This window comes from Primulina eburnea, chromosome 1 (assembly GCF_022965805.1).
Source record: "Primulina eburnea isolate SZY01 chromosome 1, ASM2296580v1, whole genome shotgun sequence".
NCBI classification, from domain to species: Eukaryota; Viridiplantae; Streptophyta; class Magnoliopsida; order Lamiales; family Gesneriaceae; genus Primulina; species Primulina eburnea.
In genome coordinates this window covers 13,348,614-13,373,964 of record NC_133101.1, presented here as the reverse complement: position 1 = coordinate 13,373,964, position 25,351 = coordinate 13,348,614, and the positions used below count along the sequence as shown (strand labels likewise).

The following is a 25,351-nucleotide window of genomic DNA, read 5'->3' as shown; positions in this document are numbered from 1 at the left end:
AAGAGTCAAGAAATAATATATACATGCCTGCAAATTTGTTTAGAAGCAAACAAAAATGATACGGCGGATACGACGCCTCGTTTTTCTTTCTTGTTTCTCTCGATGAAGCTAACGATTTTTGCTGTGGTTGCTGCATGGTTTTCTGATGTTTTATTTTCTTTGTGATTACCGAAGGAGAGGTGGGGGAGATGATAAGGAATGAAGGGAAAAAAGATACAAGGAAAAGTAAAGGGTCAAGCCATGCATTAAAGTGGGGGGTGCAAGTCATTTTGTTTTTCTCTTCTTTCTTGCTGCACGTGTATTGTGGTTTTGATAGACTAAATTATTGGGTTGATGGAATTTAGGTGGGAAATGGGGCTTAAATTTCCAATTATTGGTGAGTTAAAAAAAATGAGAGAATTATTATACTATGAAGGGTTAATCAAGGTGACTAGAATAGAGGGTTATCTAACATACTTAATTTGGTTGAGGGGATAACCGAACCTTGCTAGAAATTGTAAGATATAATATTGTTTAAATTATTATTTTTTATATGTTTAAGGTTTAAAACACTTATTATATATTTTGTGACTTAATAATTTAATTTAAGATAAAAGTTTCTATCATGGCATGGCTAAGTCTTAAAATAAATTACTAACATGTTAAGTTACAATTTCTTAAATAAATAGGTCTAGATTAATTTATCCCAATTGGTCACATATTTTAATTTAAGTTTTTAATTAATTATTGAACCTAAAAGAACTTATTTACTACTTATTTCCAATTAATTAAATAATTCCTTAAACATTCTTTTACATTAACATAACTTATTTCTTGGCTTAAATTAAATTTAAGAATATTTTCTTATTATTAAATTTTATCTCAATACTCCAACTCCAATCCGGCCTCACGTAATTAAATGAAAAGTTAAAACTTAAACTACTGAATGAAATACTTAAGTTTAAAGAAAAGAATTTAAATACTCCTCGACTTGAAAAATCATTTTAATTTAAATACTAAGAATTATGCATAGTTTATACGTAGTCAAATTTACGGGTTCTACAACTCTTCCCCCCTTAAAAGAAATTTCGTCCTCGAAATTAAAACTCACCGAATAACTCCGGATAACGACTCCTCATCTCAGGCTCAGACTCCCACGTAGCTTCTTCCTCTGAATGATTAAGCCACTTGACTTTTACTCGCTTAACTAGCTTGTTCCGAAGCTTCTTCTCCTGTCTGTCTAAGATCTGCACGGGTCTCTCCTCATAAGACAGGTTCGGAGTAAGCTGCAACGGTTCAAAATTCAGGACATGCGAAGGATTTGCCATATACTTCCTTAGCATAGAGACGTGGAACACATTGTGTACTCCGGCCAAATTCGGCGGAAGAGCAACACGATAAGCTAGTGTCCCAACTCTGTCAAGGATCTCAAATGGTCCAATGAATCTCGGACTGAGCTTCCCTTTCTTCCCAAATCTCATGACACCCTTCATAGGTGCCACTTTCACAAAGACATGGTTGCCAACGGCAAACTCTAGGTCTCTCCTTCTTTGATCTGCATAGCTCTTCTGTCGACTCTGAGCAGTCCTCATCCTATCACGGATCTTGACTACTACATCGACAGCCTGCTGAATAATCTCTGGACCCAATTCTGCTCTCTCTCCTACTTCATCCCAATGAACGGGAGACCTACACTTACGGCCATACAGTGCTTCATACGGAGCCATACCTATAGACGATTGAAAACTGTTGTTATAGGTGAACTCTACCAATGGCAATTTCGACTCCCAACTTCCTGAGAAGTCAATCACACAAGCACGTAGAAGATCCTCTAAGATCTGAATAACTCGCTCTGACTGCCCATCTCTCTGCGGATGGAAAGCTGTGCTAAACAGCAACTTCGTACCCATAGTCGAATGCAAGCTCTTCCAAAAAGAGGAAGTAAATCTGGGGTCTCTGTCAGATACGATAGAAACTGGAATACCATGAATTCGGACTATCTCCCGGATATACAACTCTGCATACTGAACCATGGTGAAAGTCGTCTTAATGGGCAAGAAGTGCGCTGATTTGGTAAGACGATCTACAATCACCCAAATGGCATTTGATCCTCTGACTGACTTCGGCAAACCGGTCACGAAGTCCATGGTAACATTCTCCCACTTCCACTCGGGAATGGGAAGAGGCTTGAGCAAACCTGCGGGTCTCTGATGCTCTGCTTTCACTAACTGACAAGTCATACACTCAGATACAAAACGTCTGATGTCCTTCTTCATTCCTGGCCACCAGTACAACAACTGCAGATCTTTGTACATCTTCGTACTCCCTGTATGAATAGAGTACGGCGACATATGGGCCTCTGATAAGATGTCTGCTCGGATAGAATCACTACTAGGAACCCATATCCTGTCTCGGTATCTCACAATACCGTCGCTGACTGTATACAAGACACTGCCCTTGGCTTCATCTCTCTTCTTCCACTGTGCCAATTGCTCATCTGCTGACTGATAACTGCGAATACGGTCAAGAAGAGAGGACTGAATGGTCAATTTAGATGACGAGGACTCTAACCTTGAGGATATGACTCTAAGATCAAACCTCTGCATCTCAGGCTGAAGAGGTCTCTGAATCGTCAACTGAGCCATCACTGCGAACTTTCTTCTGCTCCAAAAAAAATATGCATCTGCAAACTACATTAGCTTTACCCGGGTGGTAGCTAATGTCACAGTCATAATCCTATCTCACAAGCTCCAACCAACGCCTCTGACGCAGTCTTCAGCTCCTTCTGCGTAAAGAAATACTTGAGGCTCTTGTGGTCGGTAAAGATTGGGCACTTCTCTCCATACAAATAGTGCCTCCAAATCTTCAAGGCAAAAACTACTGCTGCCAATTCTAGATCATGGGTTGGGTTAATTCTTCTCGTGGATTTTCAGCTGAAGAGAAGCATAAGCTATCACCTTCCCATGCTGCATCAAAACTGCACCTAAAACCGAGCTTCGAGGCATCGGTATAAAGGACAAACTCGCCGGGCCCTGACGGCATGGCCAAAACTGGTGCTGAGATAAGAGCTTGCTTCAAAGTATCGAAGCTCTTCTGGCACTCATCGCTCCACATATATTTAGCATTTTTCTTTGTCAATGATGTGAGAGGAACGGCAATGGAGGAGAATCCCTGAATGAATTTCCTGTAATATCCTGCTAGCCCAAGAAAACTGCGGATCTCGGATGCATTCTGCGGCACAACCCAATCTCTGACTGCTGCAACTTTAGCTGGGTCTACCTCAATACCACTACTAGAAACAATGTGGCCTAAGAACGCCACTTTCTCTAACCAGAATTCGCACTTACTGAACTTTGAGAATAATTTGTTCTTTTGCAAGGTCTGCAAAACTGTGGTCAGATGTCTCCTGTGATATTCTTGACTCTTGGAGTAGACGAGAATGTCATCTATGAACACTATCACAAACTGATCAAGGTACGGCTGAAATACGCGATTCATGAGATCCATGAAGACTGCTGGCGCATTCGTCAGACCGAACGGCATCACAAGGAACTCGTAGTGACCATAACGAGTCCTGAAAGCTGTCTTTGAAACATCGGCGTCTTTCACCCTCAATTGATGATAACCTGAACGCAGATCAATCTTGGAGAAAATCGAAGCTCCTTGCAACTGGTCAAACAGATCCTCAATTCTCGGAAGTGGGTATTTGTTCTTCACTGTAACCCTGTTCAACTCCCGGTAATCAATACAAAGCCTCATCGTGCCATCTTTCTTCTTAACAAACAGAATTGGCGCACCCCAAGGTGAGAAACTCGGGCGAATGAACTCCTTATCAAGTAGCTCCTGAATCTGTTTCTTAAGCTCTGCCATCTCTGTCGGCGCTAATCGGTACGGCGCTTTTGAGATCGGAGCCGTACCTGGCATAAGCTCAATAGAAAACTCCACCTCTCGCTCGGGTGGCATACCAGAGACGTCTTCGGGAAAAACATCTAAGAAATCTCTGACAAACGGAACATCAGCGACTGACTGGCTGGGTGCCTCGGGGACAGATATAAAGGTTGCTAAAAATGCCCGACACCCTATATGCATGAGCTTCCTAGCCTGAACATAAGGTATAATGCGTGGTAAGGGAAAGTACCTGTCTGGCTCAAATAAGAATTGCTCCATCCCAGGCGGTCGAACAATAACATATCTCCGCTGGAAGTCTATCAAAACTCTGTTCCTTAATAGCCAGTCCATTCCTAGGATGATGTCAAACTCTGGCATCGGCAACACGATAAGATCCGCATAAACAAGATTTCCATGCAGCTCAAGGTCTATGTCTCGGATCACATTGGTAGCTGCCATCTCCTCGCCCGAAGGCAATACTACTGAATAGGCTATGTCTAGCCCAATGGTCTTGATCTTGAGAAAATTAGCGAAGGTCTCCGAAATAAAGGAATGAGTAGCCCCTGAATCTATCAGGGCTTTCGTAACTGACCCTGCTATAAAAATTCTCCCTGAAAGTTGGTGTGTCAAGTTGAACCCAATAATTACTAGAACTATCTTATAGACAAGCAGAGGCCAAAGTTCTTCTAACTTAAATTCCCAAAATAATACTGAGTAGAGCATGCAATCCTATCGCAATTTCTAAGTTCAAAATCTTAATCCCGATTCCCGAAAACATTGAAATTCAAATATTAATTTAAAGCTTAAAGGTACCTGTCAAAAGCATGGTCTCCGGGTTCGTCTCTGCTGCATGGAGAGCAAACACCCTGCCTTGGGTAGGCAGGTTTCTCTGAGGGCACTGCGTCAGCACGTGGTCTGGGCTACCACACTTGTAACACTTCCCTGAGCCATACATACATACTCCAGCATGGCGGCGTGTGCACTTGGAACAGACTGGGTACTCAAAGGTCTTAGGGACTGCGCGTCCCCGCTGCTGCTGCTGACCGCGATTTCCGGGTGGGCCGTGGAAAGGTCTCTTATTCTGCTGCTGTTGAGGAGGAGGAGGACGGTGCGGTGCTTGGAATGGTCGCTTCCCTTGACGGTCTCTCTCAATGTCAAGCTGATCCTGCTCTGCCGTTAGAGCTCTGGAGATAACAACATCATATGTTGTAGGGCCATCTACCCTAACATCTCGCCGCAAGATCGGTCGCAGGCCATTCAGAAAGTGCCTCAGCTTGGCACCTGCATCATTCGCAATAAGGGGTACAAAATGGCAGCCCCTCTCAAACTTCCGGATGAACTCTGTAACAGTCGAATCTCCCTGCCTCAGGGTCATGAACTCGATAGTCAACTTGGAGCGCACCTCTTCCGTAAAATATTTGGAGTAGAAAACCTCCGTAAAGCGGATCCATGACAATGTAGCCAAGTTCAAGGCTACTGAAGCTCCTTCCCACCATAAGCGGGCATCACCACTGAACAGATAAGTGGCGCATCGAACTCTGTCGGCATCTCCAAGCTCCATGAACTCGAAGATAACCTCGAGGGATTTGATCCATCCCTCGGCAATCATGGGATCAGACGTCCCTGAAAACTCCTTTGGCCGCATCTTCATAAACCTTTCGTAGACAGCCTCGGGCCCTGTCGGCCTGGCTGCGGCAGTGGGAACGGCATCGTTTTCCGCAAACCGTGCGAAGAACCTGTTCATCCCAGCCAGCATCTGGGCATTCATATCCGGCGACGGTGGAGGTGGAGGAAGAGGTGCCTGCCTCTCCTGTCTCTGATCAAACTCGTTCTCATGATGGTACACACGGCCCCCTCTCGGGCGTCCTACTTGACGTCTAGGAGCCATACTGTTCCAAACATAACCCATACGTAACTAACATGCATAATTCCATAATTTATTTTAAATGAACACTGAAATACTGAAAAGATCTGAACATAAACTGTTTCATGGGAGCATGCTGTCAAAATAATTCAGGCTTTAAGTAAAATGCTGAAACGTAAACTTACAGACCGAAGGCGTGACTTTGTGAGCTCTCAAGGTCAGTAGTAGTGTAACCCTTTACAAGAACATATGCTCTGATACCAACTGTAAAGGCCCGTAAATTCATGTTCGTAAATTTGCGGAAAAATTAAAATTTTCTTTTTAAATAATTAAAATGTCTTAATCATAAGATGAACTGATAAATAAAGTTTAATATTCAAAATAACAGCGGAAGAATTCAATGTTTGCAAAGTATCAATTTAAAATAATTAATCAACAGATAAAACTGAGTTCGGAAAATAACAAATGCTAAATATGAGGTCCTCGGGTTCCACTACTGCCGACCCAAGCTAGCTCACTGGTCCCCGCCCTCGGCCCCGACATCATCAGTACCTACAACAATCAAGTCTAGTGAGTCTAAAGACTCAGCATGCATATATCGTAAATAAAAAGTAAATACATAATAAAATCGCCTGCATGTGAAAATATCATGTCATGAAGTTTAACGTAAAATATCATTCCATGAGTAATTATAATACGTGCATAACTGAACTGAAAATATCATAAGTGATAATGTTTTCTCCTTGGAGCCCTGTAATGAAATAGCTTGTAATAATTTTCTGGTGAGATTATGGTCTACGCAAGTGGCCTCTGAACTGAACTGACCGGTAACTGGCGACCGGGTGGTACAAAACTGAACTGACCGGTAACTGACGACCGGGTGGTACCAAACTGAACTGACCAGTAACTGGCGACCGGGTGGTACAATAATCTCATGATAGTAAAGTGACCACAAGCAATATCGCATAAATCTCAAAATGAATATTTTGCACGTAATATAATTAAATAACATCATTAAATATTCTGTAATAATTTTTCTGATTGAGTTGGATCGCTCCCAGGCTCGCTGCGACTTAAATCTAACATGAAAAATATGCAAATGATTTTACTTGACCAAACTTTGTAATTGAATCCAAAAACTGAGACAATTACGTCTAACGACTTCGTATTTAATCGTGACTCCGTACCAACCCGAACCAACACCGAACTATCATTTAGTCATGATTAAAATACACCTAAAATGATGAAATAATGCTCCTAAATTTACAGTACTCGAAATTTAGTGAATGGAGTCCAAAAACATGAAACGCTCTTTCGAGAGTCATTTTGGCACATTACACCGTAAATTCTCGTACGACCTCTAAAATGATCCGAATCACGAACGGACAAAAACATGACCTCCCTAACTCATTAAGGTACTGTCCAGTCCAAGGCCAAGGGCTAAAAGCCAACCAAGGACTCAAACAAGCACCAAAACCGAAGCTCAAAGCTGCTGGAAAAGTGCAGCAGTAGCAGTTTACTTGTTTGTGGTGAAAATCCTGAAATAAATGACTATGGGCTTGAACCACCGCCCAAGGACTCTTACCAACATCCTAAGGCATGGCTTGGACCATGGCTAAGGGCTAAAAGCCAACCACAACCCAAGCAATTACCTAGGACATTCACAGCTCCAACCCGAGAACACAAAAAATCTGTGCAGTGGAATGTATTGAGTTGTTCTACTGTCTTGTGTCGTTCCAGTGGCCATTTTATTGACCATGGCTCGATCTCGACATGGTGAAGTGTTGTATGAACCATGGATATGGGATAGGAGCCAACCACAAACCACACAACACATCAAAACCGAAGTATGTTCCTACAGAATTTTGAAGAACCCGAAATGCATATGTATTGTTTTGGTGAATTTCTGAGGGAACCGTGAACCAAGCTTGGAAAGGACACCTTGTTCACTTCCTAGACATGTTAAGGAAGGGTTCTAACCATGGCTACGGTCCTAGGACAGCCAAGGTTCGAACTCCCCACTTAAACAACTCAATGACAGCAACCAAGGTTCATTTCTGCCCATGAGATGAACTTGCTGTCATTCCTTGGTTTTTGGGTGTATGGACCGAAACAATTGAACCAAAAACACTCTAACACATTCTACTTAATGCCTATAAGCAGCCATGTATGCCTGGAATCGGGCAACATCCTGAAATCAACCGAAAAACCAGCAACCGTGAAGCACATGCCAACCGAGAAAGCTGTACAGATTTTTTTTCAGCAAGTTGCTGTCAAAATTTCGAATTTTGTTGCTTGAATCATTAACATATGGTGATTTAAAAAATACTTATAGGACTTGATTGAAGAGTCAAGAAATAATATATACATGCCTGCAAATTTGTTTAGAAGCAAACAAAAATGATACGGCGGATACGACGCCTCGTTTTTCTTTCTTGTTTCTCTCGATGAAGCTAACGATTTTTGCTGTGGTTGCTGCATGGTTTTCTGATGTTTTATTTTCTTTGTGATTACCGAAGGAGAGGTGGGGGAGATGATAAGGAATGAAGGGAAAAAAGATACAAGGAAAAGTAAAGGGTCAAGCCATGCATTAAAGTGGGGGGTGCAAGTCATTTTGTTTTTCTCTTCTTTCTTGCTGCACGTGTATTGTGGTTTTGATAGACTAAATTATTGGGTTGATGGAATTTAGGTGGGAAATGGGGCTTAAATTTCCAATTATTGGTGAGTTAAAAAAAATGAGAGAATTATTATACTATGAAGGGTTAATCAAGGTGACTAGAATAGAGGGTTATCTAACATACTTAATTTGGTTGAGGGGATAACCGAACCTTGCTAGAAATTGTAAGATATAATATTGTTTAAATTATTATTTTTTATATGTTTAAGGTTTAAAACACTTATTATATATTTTGTGACTTAATAATTTAATTTAAGATAAAAGTTTCTATCATGGCATGGCTAAGTCTTAAAATAAATTACTAACATGTTAAGTTACAATTTCTTAAATAAAATAGGTCTAGATTAATTTATCCCAATTGGTCACATATTTTAATTTAAGTTTTTAATTAATTATTGAACCTAAAAGAACTTATTTACTACTTATTTCCAATTAATTAAATAATTCCTTAAACATTCTTTTACATTAACATAACTTATTTCTTGGCTTAAATTAAATTTAAGAATATTTTCTTATTATTAAATTTTATCTCAATACTCCAACTCCAATCCGGCCTCACGTAATTAAATGAAAAGTTAAAACTTAAACTACTGAATGAAATACTTAAGTTTAAAGAAAAGAATTTAAATACTCCTCGACTTGAAAAATCATTTTAATTTAAATACTAAGAATTATGCATAGTTTATACGTAGTCAAATTTACGGGTTCTACAACTCTTCCCCCCTTAAAAGAAATTTCGTCCTCGAAATTAAAACTCACCGAATAACTCCGGATAACGACTCCTCATCTCAGGCTCAGACTCCCACGTAGCTTCTTCCTCTGAATGATTAAGCCACTTGACTTTTACTCGCTTAACTAGCTTGTTCCGAAGCTTCTTCTCCTGTCTGTCTAAGATCTGCACGGGTCTCTCCTCATAAGACAGGTTCGGAGTAAGCTGCAACGGTTCAAAATTCAGGACATGCGAAGGATTTGCCATATACTTCCTTAGCATAGAGACGTGGAACACATTGTGTACTCCGGCCAAATTCGGCGGAAGAGCAACACGATAAGCTAGTGTCCCAACTCTGTCAAGGATCTCAAATGGTCCAATGAATCTCGGACTGAGCTTCCCTTTCTTCCCAAATCTCATGACACCCTTCATAGGTGCCACTTTCACAAAGACATGGTTGCCAACGGCAAACTCTAGGTCTCTCCTTCTTTGATCTGCATAGCTCTTCTGTCGACTCTGAGCAGTCCTCATCCTATCACGGATCTTGACTACTACATCGACAGCCTGCTGAATAATCTCTGGACCCAATTCTGCTCTCTCTCCTACTTCATCCCAATGAACGGGAGACCTACACTTACGGCCATACAGTGCTTCATACGGAGCCATACCTATAGACGATTGAAAACTGTTGTTATAGGTGAACTCTACCAATGGCAATTTCGACTCCCAACTTCCTGAGAAGTCAATCACACAAGCACGTAGAAGATCCTCTAAGATCTGAATAACTCGCTCTGACTGCCCATCTCTCTGCGGATGGAAAGCTGTGCTAAACAGCAACTTCGTACCCATAGTCGAATGCAAGCTCTTCCAAAAAGAGGAAGTAAATCTGGGGTCTCTGTCAGATACGATAGAAACTGGAATACCATGAATTCGGACTATCTCCCGGATATACAACTCTGCATACTGAACCATGGTGAAAGTCGTCTTAATGGGCAAGAAGTGCGCTGATTTGGTAAGACGATCTACAATCACCCAAATGGCATTTGATCCTCTGACTGACTTCGGCAAACCGGTCACGAAGTCCATGGTAACATTCTCCCACTTCCACTCGGGAATGGGAAGAGGCTTGAGCAAACCTGCGGGTCTCTGATGCTCTGCTTTCACTAACTGACAAGTCATACACTCAGATACAAAACGTCTGATGTCCTTCTTCATTCCTGGCCACCAGTACAACAACTGCAGATCTTTGTACATCTTCGTACTCCCTGTATGAATAGAGTACGGCGACATATGGGCCTCTGATAAGATGTCTGCTCGGATAGAATCACTACTAGGAACCCATATCCTGTCTCGGTATCTCACAATACCGTCGCTGACTGTATACAAGACACTGCCCTTGGCTTCATCTCTCTTCTTCCACTGTGCCAATTGCTCATCTGCTGACTGATAACTGCGAATACGGTCAAGAAGAGAGGACTGAATGGTCAAGGTAGATAGACGAGGAACTCTACCTTGAGGATATGACTCTAGATCAAACCTCTGCATCTCATGCTGAAGAGGTCTCTGAATCGTCAACTGAGCCATCACTGCGACTTTTCTGCTCAATGCATCTGCAACTACATTAGCTTTACCCGGGTGGTAGCTAATGTCACAGTCATAATCCTTCACAAGCTCCAACCAACGCCTCTGACGCATCTTCAGCTCCTTCTGCGTAAAGAAATACTTGAGGCTCTTGTGGTCGGTAAAGATTTGGCACTTCTCTCCATACAAATAGTGCCTCCAAATCTTCAAGGCAAAAACTACTGCTGCCAATTCTAGATCATGGGTTGGGTAATTCTTCTCGTGGATTTTCAGCTGAAGAGAAGCATAAGCTATCACCTTCCCATGCTGCATCAAAACTGCACCTAAACCGAGCTTCGAGGCATCGGTATAAAGGACAAACTCGCCGGGCCCTGACGGCATGGCCAAAACTGGTGCTGAGATAAGAGCTTGCTTCAAAGTATCGAAGCTCTTCTGGCACTCATCGCTCCACATATATTTAGCATTTTTCTTTGTCAATGATGTGAGAGGAACGGCAATGGAGGAGAATCCCTGAATGAATTTCCTGTAATATCCTGCTAGCCCAAGAAAACTGCGGATCTCGGATGCATTCTGCGGCACAACCCAATCTCCGACTGCTGCAACTTTAGCTGGGTCTACCTCAATACCACTACTAGAAACAATGTGGCCTAAGAACGCCACTTTCTCTAACCAGAATTCGCACTTACTGAACTTTGAGAATAATTTGTTCTTTTGCAAGGTCTGCAAAACTGTGGTCAGATGTCTCCTGTGATATTCTTGACTCTTGGAGTAGACGAGAATGTCATCTATGAACACTATCACAAACTGATCAAGGTACGGCTGAAATACGCGATTCATGAGATCCATGAAGACTGCTGGCGCATTCGTCAGACCGAACGGCATCACAAGGAACTCGTAGTGACCATAACGAGTCCTGAAAGCTGTCTTTGAAACATCGGCGTCTTTCACCCTCAATTGATGATAACCTGAACGCAGATCAATCTTGAAGAAAATCGAAGCTCCCTGCAACTGGTCAAACAGATCCTCAATTCTCGGAAGTGGGTATTTGTTCTTCACTGTAACCCTGTTCAACTCCCGGTAATCAATACAAAGCCTCATCGTGCCATCTTTCTTCTTAACAAACAGAATTGGCGCACCCCAAGGTGAGAAACTCGGGCGAATGAACTCCTTATCAAGTAGCTCCTGAATCTGTTTCTTAAGCTCTGCCATCTCTGTCGGCGCTAATCGGTACGGCGCTTTTGAGATCGGAGCCGTACCTGGCATAAGCTCAATAGAAAACTCCACCTCTCGCTCGGGTGGCATACCAGAGACGTCTTCGGGAAAAACATCTAAGAAATCTCTGACAAACGGAACATCAGCGACTGACTGGCTGGGTGCCTCGGGGACAGATATAAAGGTTGCTAAAAATGCCCGACACCCTATATGCATGAGCTTCCTAGCCTGAACATAAGGTATAATGCGTGGTAAGGGAAAGTACCTGTCTGGCTCAAATAAGAATTGCTCCATCCCAGGCGGTCGAACAATAACATATCTCCGCTGGAAGTCTATCAAAACTCTGTTCCTTAATAGCCAGTCCATTCCTAGGATGATGTCAAACTCTGGCATCGGCAACACGATAAGATCCGCATAAACAAGATTTCCATGCAGCTCAAGGTCTATGTCTCGGATCACATTGGTAGCTGCCATCTCCTCGCCCGAAGGCAATACTACTGAATAGGCTATGTCTAGCCCAATGGTCTTGATCTTGAGAAAATTAGCGAAGGTCTCCGAAATAAAGGAATGAGTAGCCCCTGAATCTATCAGGGCTTTCGTAACTGACCCTGCTATAAAAATTCTCCCTGAAAGTTGGTGTGTCAAGTTGAACCCAATAATTACTAGAACTATCTTATAGACAAGCAGAGGCCAAAGTTCTTCTAACTTAAATTCCCAAAATAATACTGAGTAGAGCATGCAATCCTATCGCAATTTCTAAGTTCAAAATCTTAATCCCGATTCCCGAAAACATTGAAATTCAAATATTAATTTAAAGCTTAAAGGTACCTGTCAAAAGCATGGTCTCCGGGTTCGTCTCTGCTGCATGGAGAGCAAACACCCTGCCTTGGGTAGGCAGGTTTCTCTGAGGGCACTGCGTCAGCACGTGGTCTGGGCTACCACACTTGTAACACTTCCCTGAGCCATACATACATACTCCAGCATGGCGGCGTGTGCACTTGGAACAGACTGGGTACTCAAAGGTCTTAGGGACTGCGCGTCCCCGCTGCTGCTGCTGACCGCGATTTCCGGGTGGGCCGTGGAAAGGTCTCTTATTCTGCTGCTGTTGAGGAGGAGGAGGACGGTGCGGTGCTTGGAATGGTCGCTTCCCTTGACGGTCTCTCTCAATGTCAAGCTGATCCTGCTCTGCCGTTAGAGCTCTGGAGATAACAACATCATATGTTGTAGGGCCATCTACCCTAACATCTCGCCGCAAGATCGGTCGCAGGCCATTCAGAAAGTGCCTCAGCTTGGCACCTGCATCATTCGCAATAAGGGGTACAAAATGGCAGCCCCTCTCAAACTTCTGGATGAACTCTGTAACAGTCGAATCTCCCTGCCTCAGGGTCATGAACTCGATAGTCAACTTGGAGCGCACCTCTTCCGTAAAATATTTGGAGTAGAAAACCTCCGTAAAGCAGATCCATGACAATGTAGCCAAGTTCAAGGCTACTGAAGCTCCTTCCCACCATAAGCGGGCATCACCACTGAACAGATAAGTGGCGCATCGAACTCTGTCGGCATCTCCAAGCTCCATGAACTCGAAGATAACCTCGAGGGATTTGATCCATCCCTCGGCAATCATGGGATCAGACGTCCCTGAAAACTCCTTTGGCCGCATCTTCATAAACCTTTCGTAGACAGCCTCGGGCCCTGTCGGCCTGGCTGCGGCAGTGGGAACGGCATCGTTTTCCGCAAACCGTGCGAAGAACCTGTTCATCCCAGCCAGCATCTGGGCATTCATATCCGGCGACGGTGGAGGTGGAGGAAGAGGTGCCTGCCTCTCCTGTCTCTGATCAAACTCGTTCTCATGATGGTACACACGGCCCCCTCTCGGGCGTCCTACTTGACGTCTAGGAGCCATACTGTTCCAAACATAACCCATACGTAACTAACATGCATAATTCCATAATTTATTTTAAATGAACACTGAAATACTGAAAAGATCTGAACATAAACTGTTTCATGGGAGCATGCTGTCAAAATAATTCAGGCTTTAAGTAAAATGCTGAAACGTAAACTTACAGACCGAAGGCGTGACTTTGTGAGCTCTCAAGGTCAGTAGTAGTGTAACCCTTTACAAGAACATATGCTCTGATACCAACTGTAAAGGCCCGTAAATTCATGTTCGTAAATTTGCGGAAAAATTAAAATTTTCTTTTTAAATAATTAAAATGTCTTAATCATAAGATGAACTGATAAATAAAGTTTAATATTCAAAATAACAGCGGAAGAATTCAATGTTTGCAAAGTATCAATTTAAAATAATTAATCAACAGATAAAACTGAGTTCGGAAAATAACAAATGCTAAATATGAGGTCCTCGGGTTCCACTACTGCCGACCCAAGCTAGCTCACTGGTCCCCGCCCTCGGCCCCGACATCATCAGTACCTACAACAATCAAGTCTAGTGAGTCTAAAGACTCAGCATGTATATATCGTAAATAACAAGTAAATACATAATAAATCGCCTGCATGTGAAAATATCATGTCATGAAGTTTAACGTAAAATATCATTCCATGAGTAATTATAATACGTGCATAACTGAACTGAAAATATCATAAGTGATAATGTTTTCTCCTTGGAGCCCTGTAATGAAATAGCTTGTAATAATTTTCTGGTGAGATTATGGTCTACGCAAGTGGCCCCTGAACTGAACTGAACTGAACTGAACTGACCAGTAACTGGCGACCGGGTGGTACAAAACTGAACTGACCGGTAACTGACGACCGGGTGGTATCAAACTGAACTGACCGGTAACTGGCGACCGGGTGGTACAATAATCTCATGATAGTAAAGTGACCACAAGCAATATCGCATAAATCTCAAAATGAATATTTTGCACGTAATATAATTAAATAACATCATTAAATATTCTGTAATAATTTTTCTGATTGAGTTGGATCGCTCCCAGGCTCGCTGCGACTTAAATCTAACATGAAAAATATGCAAATGATTTTACTTGACCAAACTTTGTAATTGAATCCAAAAACTGAGACAATTACGTCTAACGACTTCGTATTTAATCGTGACTCCGTACCAACCCGAACCAACACCGAACTATCATTTAGTCATGATTAAAATACACCTAAAATGATGAAATAATGCTCCTAAATTTACAGTACTCGAAATTTAGTGAATGGAGTCCAAAAACATGAAACGCTCTTTCGAGAGTCATTTTGGCACATTACACCGTAAATTCTCGTACGACCTCTAAAATGATCCGAATCACGAACGGCCAAAAACATGACATCCCTAACTCATTAAGGTACTGTCCAGTCCAAGGCCATGGGCTAAAAGCTAACCAAGGACTCAAACAAGCACCAAAACCGAAGCTCAAAGCTGCTGGAAAAGTGCAGCAGTAGCAGTTTACTTGTTTGTGGTGAAAATCCTGAAATAAATGACTATGGGCTTGAACCACCGCCCAAGGACTCTTACCAACATCCTAAGGCATGGCTTGGACCATGGCTAAGGGCTAAAAGCCAACCACAACCCAAGCAATTACCTAGGACATTCACAGCTCCAACCCGAGAACACAAAAATCTGTGCAGTGGAATGTATTGAATTGTTCTACTGTCTTGTGTCGTTCCAGTGGCCATTTTATTGACCATGGCTCGATCTAGACATGGTGAAGTGTTCTATGAACCATGGCTATGGGCTAGGAGCCAACCACAAACCACACAACACATCAAAACCGAAGTATGTTCGTACAGAATTTTGAAGAACCCGAAATGCATATGTATTGTTTTGGTGAATTTCTGAGGGAACCGTGAACCAAGCTTGGAAAGGACACCTTGTTCACTTCCTAGACATGTTAAGGAAGGGTTCTAACCATGGCTACGGTCCTAGGACAGCCAAGGTTCGAACTCCCCACTTAAACAACTCAATGACAGCAACCAAGGTTCATTTCTGCCCATGAGATGAACTTGCTGTCATTCCTTGGTTTTTGGGTGTATGGACCGAAACAATTGAACCAAAAACACTCTAACACATTCTACTTAATGCCTATAAGCAGCCATGTATGCCTGGAATCGGGCAACATCCTGAAATCAACCGAAAAACCAGCAACCGTGAAGCACATGCCAACCGAGAAAGCTATACAGATTTTTTTTCAGCAAGTTGCTGTCAAAATTTCGAATTTTGTTGCTTGAATCATTAACATATGGTGATTTAAAAAATACTTATAGGACTTGATTGAAGAGTCAAGAAATAATATATACATGCCTGCAAATTTGTTTAGAAGCAAACAAAAATGATACGGCGGATACGACGCCTCGTTTTTCTTTCTTGTTTCTCTCGATGAAGCTCACGATTTTTGCTGTGGTTGCTGCATGGTTTTCTGATGTTTTATTTTCTTTGTGATTACCGAAGGAGAGGTGGGGGAGATGATAAGGAATGAAGGGAAAAAAGATACAAGGAAAAGTAAAGGGTCAAGCCATGCATTAAAGTGGGGGGTGCAAGTCATTTTGTTTTTCTCTTCTTTCTTGCTGCACGTGTATTGTGGTTTTGATAGACTAAATTATTGGGTTGATGGAATTTAGGTGGGAAATGGGGCTTAAATTTCCAATTATTGGTGAGTTAAAAAAAATGAGAGAATTATTATACTATGAAGGGTTAATCAAGGTGACTAGAATAGAGGGTTATCTAACATACTTAATTTGGTTGAGGGGATAACCGAACCTTGCTAGAAATTGTAAGATATAATATTGTTTAAATTATTATTTTTTATATGTTTAAGGTTTAAAACACTTATTATATATTTTGTGACTTAATAATTTAATTTAAGATAAAAGTTTCTATCATGGCATGGCTAAGTCTTAAAATAAATTACTAACATGTTAAGTTACAATTTCTTAAATAAAATAGGTCTAGATTAATTTATCCCAATTGGTCACATATTTTAATTTAAGTTTTTAATTAATTATTGAACCTAAAAGAACTTATTTACTACTTATTTCCAATTAATTAAATAATTCCTTAAACATTCTTTTACATTAACATAACTTATTTCTTGGCTTAAATTAAATTTAAGAATATTTTCTTATTATTAAATTTTATCTCAATACTCCAACTCCAATCCGGCCTCACGTAATTAACTGAAAAGTTAAAACTTAAACTACTGAATGAAATACTTAAGTTTAAAGAAAAGAATTTAAATACTCCTCGACTTGAAAAATCATTTTAATTTAAATACTAAGAATTATGCATAGTTTATACGTAGTCAAATTTACGGGTTCTACAACTCTTCCCCCCTTAAAAGAAATTTCGTCCTCGAAATTAAAACTCACCGAATAACTCCGGATAACGACTCCTCATCTCAGGCTCAGACTCCCACGTAGCTTCTTCCTCTGAATGATTAAGCCACTTGACTTTTACTCGCTTAACTAGCTTGTTCCGAAGCTTCTTCTCCTGTCTGTCTAAGATCTGCACGGGTCTCTCCTCATAAGACAGGTTCGGAGTAAGCTGCAACGGTTCAAAATTCAGGACATGCGAAGGATTTGCCATATACTTCCTTAGCATAGAGACGTGGAACACATTGTGTACTCCGGCCAAATTCGGCGGAAGAGCAACACGATAAGCTAGTGTCCCAACTCTGTCAAGGATCTCAAATGGTCCAATGAATCTCGGACTGAGCTTCCCTTTCTTCCCAAATCTCATGACACCCTTCATAGGTGCCACTTTCACAAAGACATGGTTGCCAACGGCAAACTCTAGGTCTCTCCTTCTTTGATCTGCATAGCTCTTCTGTCGACTCTGAGCAGTCCTCATCCTATCACGGATCTTGACTACTACATCGACAGCCTGCTGAATAATCTCTGGACCCAATTATGCTCTCTCTCCTACTTCATCCCAATGAACGGGAGACCTACACTTACGGCCATACAGTGCTTCATACGGAGCCATACCTATAGACGATTGAAAACTGTTGTTATAGGTGAACTCTACCAATGGCAATTTCGACTCCCAACTTCCTGAGAAGTCAATCACACAAGCACGTAGAAGATCCTCTAAGATCTGAATAACTCGCTCTGACTGCCCATCTCTCTGCGGATGGAAAGCTGTGCTAAACAGCAACTTCGTACCCATAGTCAAATGCAAGCTCTTCCAAAAAGAGGAAGTAAATCTGGGGTCTCTGTCAGATACGATAGAAACTGGAATACCATGAATTCGGACTATCTCCCGGATATACAACTCTGCATACTGAACCATGGTGAAAGTCGTCTTAATGGGCAAGAAGTGCGCTGATTTGGTAAGACGATCTACAATCACCCAAATGGCATTTGATCCTCTGACTGACTTCGGCAAACCGGTCACGAAGTCCATGGTAACATTCTCCCACTTCCACTCGGGAATGGGAAGAGGCTTGAGCAAACCTGCGGGTCTCTGATGCTCTGCTTTCACTAACTGACAAGTCATACACTCAGATACAAAACGCCTGATGTCCTTCTTCATTCCTGGCCACCAGTACAACAACTGCAGATCTTTGTACATCTTCGTACTCCCTGTATGAATAGAGTACGGCGACATATGGGCCTCTGATAAGATGTCTGCTCGGATAGAATCACTACTAGGAACCCATATCCTGTCTCGGTATCTCACAATACCGTCGCTGACTGTATACAAGACACTGCCCTTGGCTTCATCTCTCTTCTTCCACTGTGCCAATTGCTCATCTGCTGACTGATAACTGCGAATACGGTCAAGAAGAGAGGACTGAATGGTCAAGGTAGATAGACGAGGAACTCTACCTTGAGGATATGACTCTAGATCAAACCTCTGCATCTCATGCTGAAGAGGTCTCTGAATCGTCAACTGAGCCATCACTGCGACTTTTCTGCTCAATGCATCTGCAACTACATTAGCTTTACCCGGGTGGTAGCTAATGTCACAGTCATAATCCTTCACAAGCTCCAACCAACGCCTCTGACGCATCTTCAGCTCCTTCTGCGTAAAGAAATACTTGAGGCTCTTGTGGTCGGTAAAGATTTGGCACTTCTCTCCATACAAATAGTGCCTCCAAATCTTCAAGGCAAAAACTACTGCTGCCAATTCTAGATCATGGGTTGGGTAATTCTTCTCGTGGATTTTCAGCTGAAGAGAAGCATAAGCTATCACCTTCCCATGCTGCATCAAAACTGCACCTAAACCGAGCTTCGAGGCATCGGTATAAAGGACAAACTCGCCGGGCCCTGACGGCATGGCCAAAACTGGTGCTGAGATAAGAGCTTGCTTCAAAGTATCGAAGCTCTTCTGGCACTCATCGCTCCACATATATTTAGCATTTTTCTTTGTCAATGATGTGAGAGGAACGGCAATGGAGGAGAATCCCTGAATGAATTTCCTGTAATATCCTGCTAGCCCAAGAAAACTGCGGATCTCGGATGCATTCTGCGGCACAACCCAATCTCTGACTGCTGCAACTTTAGCTGGGTCTACCTCAATACCACTACTAGAAACAATGTGGCCTAAGAACGCCACTTTCTCTAACCAGAATTCGCACTTACTGAACTTTGAGAATAATTTGTTCTTTTGCAAGGTCTGCAAAACTGTGGTCAGATGTCTCCTGTGATATTCTTGACTCTTGGAGTAGACGAGAATGTCATCTATGAACACTATCACAAACTGATCAAGGTACGGCTGAAATACGCGATTCATGAGATCCATGAAGACTGCTGGCGCATTCGTCAGACCGAACGGCATCACAAGGAACTCGTAGTGACCATAACGAGTCCTGAAAGCTGTCTTTGAAACATCGGCGTCTTTCACCCTCAATTGATGATAACCTGAACGCAGATCAATCTTGAAGAAAATCGAAGCTCCCTGCAACTGGTCAAACAGATCCTCAATTCTCGGAAGTGGGTATTTGTTCTTCACTGTAACCCTGTTCAACTCCCGGTAATCAATACAAAGCCTCATCGTGCCATCTTTCTTCTTAACAAACAGAATTGGCGCACCCCAAGGTGAGAAACTCGGGCGAATGAACTCCTTATCAAGTAGCTCCTGAATCTGTTTCTTAAGCTCTGCCATCTCTGTCGGCGCTAATCGGTACGGCGCTTTTGAGATCGGAGCCGTACCTGGCATAAGCTCAATAGAAAACTCCACCTCTCGCTCGGGTGGCATACCAGAGACGTCTTCGGGAAAAACATCTAAGAAATCTCTGACAAACGGAACATCAGCGACTGACTGGCTGGGTGCCTCGGGGATAGATATAAAGGTTGCTAAAAATGCCCGACACCCTATATGCATGAGCTTCCTAGCCTGAACATAAGGTATAATGCGTGGTAAGGGAAAGTACCTGTCTGGCTCAAATAAGAATTGCTCCATCCCAGGCGGTCGAACAATAACATATCTCCGCTGGAAGTCTATCAAAACTCTGTTCCTTAATAGCCAGTCCATTCCTAGGATGATGTCAAACTCTGGCATCGGCAACACGATAAGATCCGCATAAACAAGATTTCCATGCAGCTCAAGGTCTATGTCTCGGATCACATTGGTAGCTGCCATCTCCTCGCCCGAAGGCAATACTACTGAATAGGCTATGTCTAGCCCAATGGTCTTGATCTTGAGAAAATTAGCGAAGGTCTCCGAAATAAAGGAATGAGTAGCCCCTGAATCTATCAGGGCTTTCGTAACTGACCCTGCTATAAAAATTCTCCCTGAAAGTTGGTGTGTCAAGTTGAACCCAATAATTACTAGAACTATCTTATAGACAAGCAGAGGCCAAAGTTCTTCTAACTTAAATTCCCAAAATAATACTGAGTAGAGCATGCAATCCTATCGCAATTTCTAAGTTCAAAATCTTAATCCCGATTCCCGAAAACATTGAAATTCAAATATTAATTTAAAGCTTAAAGGTACCTGTCAAAAGCATGGTCTCCGGGTTCGTCTCTGCTGCATGGAGAGCAAACACCCTGCCTTGGGTAGGCAGGTTTCTCTGAGGGCACTGCGTCAGCACGTGGTCTGGGCTACCACACTTGTAACACTTCCCTGAGCCATACATACATACTCCAGCATGGCGGCGTGTGCACTTGGAACAGACTGGGTACTCAAAGGTCTTAGGGACTGCGCGTCCCCGCTGCTGCTGCTGACCGCGATTTCCGGGTGGGCCGTGGAAAGGTCTCTTATTCTGCTGCTGTTGAGGAGGAGGAGGACGGTGCGGTGCTTGGAATGGTCGCTTCCCTTGACGGTCTCTCTCAATGTCAAGCTGATCCTGCTCTGCCGTTAGAGCTCTGGAGATAACAACATCATATGTTGTAGGGCCATCTACCCTAACATCTCGCCGCAAGATCGGTCGCAGGCCATTCAGAAAGTGCCTCAGCTTGGCACCTGCATCATTCGCAATAAGGGGTACAAAATGGCAGCCCCTCTCAAACTTCCGGATGAACTCTGTAACAGTCGAATCTCCCTGCCTCAGGGTCATGAACTCGATAGTCAACTTGGAGCGCACCTCTTCCGTAAAATATTTGGAGTAGAAAACCTCTGTAAAGCGGATCCATGACAATGTAGCCAAGTTCAAGGCTACTGAAGCTCCTTCCCACCATAAGCGGGCATCACCACTGAACAGATAAGTGGCGCATCGAACTCTGTCGGCATCTCCAAGCTCCATGAACTCGAAGATAACCTCGAGGGATTTGATCCATCCCTCGGCAATCATGGGATCAGACGTCCCTGAAAACTCCTTTGGCCGCATCTTCATAAACCTTTCGTAGACAGCCTCGGGCCCTGTCGGCCTGGCTGCGGCAGTGGGAACGGCATCGTTTTCCGCAAACCGTGCGAAGAACCTGTTCATCCCAGCCAGCATCTGGGCATTCATATCCGGCGACGGTGGAGGTGGAGGAAGAGGTGCCTGCCTCTCCTGTCTCTGATCAAACTCGTTCTCATGATGGTACACACGGCCCCCTCTCGGGCGTCCTACTTGACGTCTAGGAGCCATACTGTTCCAAACATAACCCATACGTAACTAACATGCATAATTCCATAATTTATTTTAAATGAACACTGAAATACTGAAAAGATCTGAACATAAACTGTTTCATGGGAGCATGCTGTCAAAATAATTCAGGCTTTAAGTAAAATGCTGAAACGTAAACTTACAGACCGAAGGCGTGACTTTGTGAGCTCTCAAGGTCAGTAGTAGTGTAACCCTTTACAAGAACATATGCTCTGATACCAACTGTAAAGGCCCGTAAATTCATGTTCGTAAATTTGCGGAAAAATTAAAATTTTCTTTTTAAATAATTAAAATGTCTTAATCATAAGATGAACTGATAAATAAAGTTTAATATTCAAAATAACAGCGGAAGAATTCAATGTTTGCAAAGTATCAATTTAAAATAATTAATCAACAGATAAAACTGAGTTCGGAAAATAACAAATGCTAAATATGAGGTCCTCGGGTTCCACTACTGCCGACCCAAGCTAGCTCACTGGTCCCCGCCCTCGGCCCCGACATCATCAGTACCTACAACAATCAAGTCTAGTGAGTCTAAAGACTCAGCATGTATATATTGTAAATAACAAGTAAATACATAATAAATCGCCTGCATGTGAAAATATCATGTCATGAAGTTTAACGTAAAATATCATTCCATGAGTAATTATAATACGTGCATAACTGAACTGAAAATATCATAAGTGATAATGTTTTCTCCTTGGAGCCCTGTAATGAAATAGCTTGTAATAATTTTCTGGTGAGATTATGGTCTACGCAAGTGGCCCCTGAACTGAACTGAACTGACCAGTAACTGGCGACCGGGTGGTACAAAACTGAACTGACCGGTAACTGACGACCGGGTGGTATCAAACTGAACTGACCGGTAACTGGCGACCGGGTGGTACAATAATCTCATGATAGTAAAGTGACCACAAGCAATATCGCATAAATCTCAAAATGAATATTTTGCACGTAATATAATTAAATAACATCATTAAATATTCTGTAATAATTTTTCTGATTGAGTTGGATCGCTCCCAGGCTCGCTGCGACTTAAATCTAACATGAAAAATATGCAAATGATTTTACTTGACCAAACTTTGTAATTGAATCCAAAAACTGAGACAATTACGTCTAACGACTTCGTATTTAATCGTGACTCCGTACCAACCCGAACCAACACCGAACTATCATTTAGTCATGATTAAAATACACCTAAAATGATGAAATAATGCTCCTAAATTTACAGTACTCGAAATTTAGTGAATGGAGTCCAAAAACATGAAACGCTCTTTCGAGAGTCATTTTGGCACATTACACCGTAAATTCTCGTACGACCTCTAAAATGATCCGAATCACGAACGGACAAAAACATGACCTCCCTAACTCATTAAGGTACTGTCCAGTCCAAGGCCATGGGCTAAAAGCTAACCAAGGACTCAAACAAGCACCAAAACCGAAGCTCAAAGCTGCTGGAAAAGTGCAGCAGTAGCAGTTTACTTGTTTGTGGTGAAAATCCTGAAATAAATGACTATGGGCTTGAACCACCGCCCAAGGACTCTTACCAACATCCTAAGGCATGGCTTGGACCATGGCTAAGGGCTAAAAGCCAACCACAACCCAAGCAATTACCTAGGACATTCACAGCTCCAACCCGAGAACACAAAAATCTGTGCAGTGGAATGTATTGAGTTGTTCTACTGTCTTGTGTCGTTCCAGTGGCCATTTTATTGACCATGGCTCGATCTCGACATGGTGAAGTGTTCTATGAACCATGGCTATGGGCTAGGAGCCAACCACAAACCACACAACACATCAAAACCGAAGTATGTTCGTACAGAATTTTGAAGAACCCGAAATGCATATGTATTGTTTTGGTGAATTTCTGAGGGAACCGTGAACCAAGCTTGGAAAGGACACCTTGTTCACTTCCTAGACATGTTAAGGAAGGGTTCTAACCATGGCTACGGTCCTAGGACAGCCAAGGTTCGAACTCCCCACTTAAACAACTCAATGACAGCAACCAAGGTTCATTTCTGCCCATGAGATGAACTTGCTGTCATTCCTTGGTTTTTGGGTGTATGGACCGAAACAATTGAACCAAAAACACTCTAACACATTCTACTTAATGCCTATAAGCAGCCATGTATGCCTGGAATCGGGCAACATCCTGAAATCAACCGAAAAACCAGCAACCGTGAAGCACATGCCAACCGAGAAAGCTGTACAGATTTTTTTTCAGCAAGTTGCTGTCAAAATTTCGAATTTTGTTGCTTGAATCATTAACATATGGTGATTTAAAAAATACTTATAGGACTTGATTGAAGAGTCAAGAAATAATATATACATGCCTGCAAATTTGTTTAGAAGCAAACAAAAATGATACGGCGGATACGACGCCTCGTTTTTCTTTCTTGTTTCTCTCGATGAAGCTAACGATTTTTGCTGTGGTTGCTGCATGGTTTTCTGATGTTTTATTTTCTTTGTGATTACCGAAGGAGAGGTGGGGGAGATGATAAGGAATGAAGGGAAAAAAGATACAAGGAAAAGTAAAGGGTCAAGCCATGCATTAAAGTGGGGGGTGCAAGTCATTTTGTTTTTCTCTTCTTTCTTGCTGCACGTGTATTGTGGTTTTGATAGACTAAATTATTGGGTTGATGGAATTTAGGTGGGAAATGGGGCTTAAATTTCCAATTATTGGTGAGTTAAAAAAAATGAGAGAATTATTATACTATGAAGGGTTAATCAAGGTGACTAGAATAGAGGGTTATCTAACATACTTAATTTGGTTGAGGGGATAACCGAACCTTGCTAGAAATTGTAAGATATAATATTGTTTAAATTATTATTTTTTATATGTTTAAGGTTTAAAACACTTATTATATATTTTGTGACTTAATAATTTAATTTAAGATAAAAGTTTCTATCATGGCATGGCTAAGTCTTAAAATAAATTACTAACATGTTAAGTTACAATTTCTTAAATAAAATAGGTCTAGATTAATTTATCCCAATTGGTCACATATTTTAATTTAAGTTTTTAATTAATTATTGAACCTAAAAGAACTTATTTACTACTTATTTTCAATTAATTAAATAATTCCTTAAACATTCTTTTACATTAACATAACTTATTTCTTGGCTTAAATTAAATTTAGAAATATTTTCTTATTATTAAATTTTATCTCTATACTCCAACTCCAATCCGGCCTCACGTAATTAACTGAAAAGTTAAAACTTAAACTACTGAATGAAATACTTGAGTTTAAAGAAAAGAATTTAAATACTCCTCGACTTGAAAAATCATTTTAATTTAAATACTAAGAATTATGCATAGTTTATACGTAGTCAAATTTACGGGTTCTACATATGGAGACAGGTGTTGAATCAACAGTAATAACCTAATTACACGAGCAATCACAAGTTACAAAATAAGATATAATCAAAGTAGCTGGTCTAAATTTTGA

General features: G+C 41.8%; 2 protein-coding genes across 2 annotated transcripts in view; both read right to left on the bottom strand.

Annotated features, from left to right (window-relative positions):
* The window catches only part of LOC140804502 (uncharacterized), a 9,261-nt gene extending 316 nt beyond the window's left edge, over positions 1–8,945 (bottom strand). Inside the window, exons 1-3 of the mRNA XM_073160541.1 lie at positions 8,104–8,945; positions 4,681–6,283; positions 2,963–4,478 (exon numbers count right to left, since the gene is read on the bottom strand). Coding sequence (XP_073016642.1) covers positions 2,963–4,478; positions 4,681–5,776 — 2,612 coding nt within the window. The 5' untranslated portion in view covers positions 5,777–6,283; positions 8,104–8,945. The remainder of the gene's footprint in view (positions 1–2,962; positions 4,479–4,680; positions 6,284–8,103) is intronic.
* On the bottom strand, positions 7,878–16,167 carry LOC140804495 (uncharacterized). Its single transcript, XM_073160534.1, has 4 exons — positions 14,667–16,167; positions 12,739–14,623; positions 11,281–12,536; positions 7,878–7,922 (listed from the first exon to the last, which is right to left on the bottom strand). The coding sequence occupies exons 2-4, from the start codon at positions 13,832–13,834 to the stop codon at positions 7,878–7,880; spliced, it is 2,397 nt and encodes a 798-aa protein (XP_073016635.1). The 5' UTR covers positions 13,835–14,623; positions 14,667–16,167.
* Between the last annotated feature and the right edge of the window lie 9,184 nt (positions 16,168–25,351).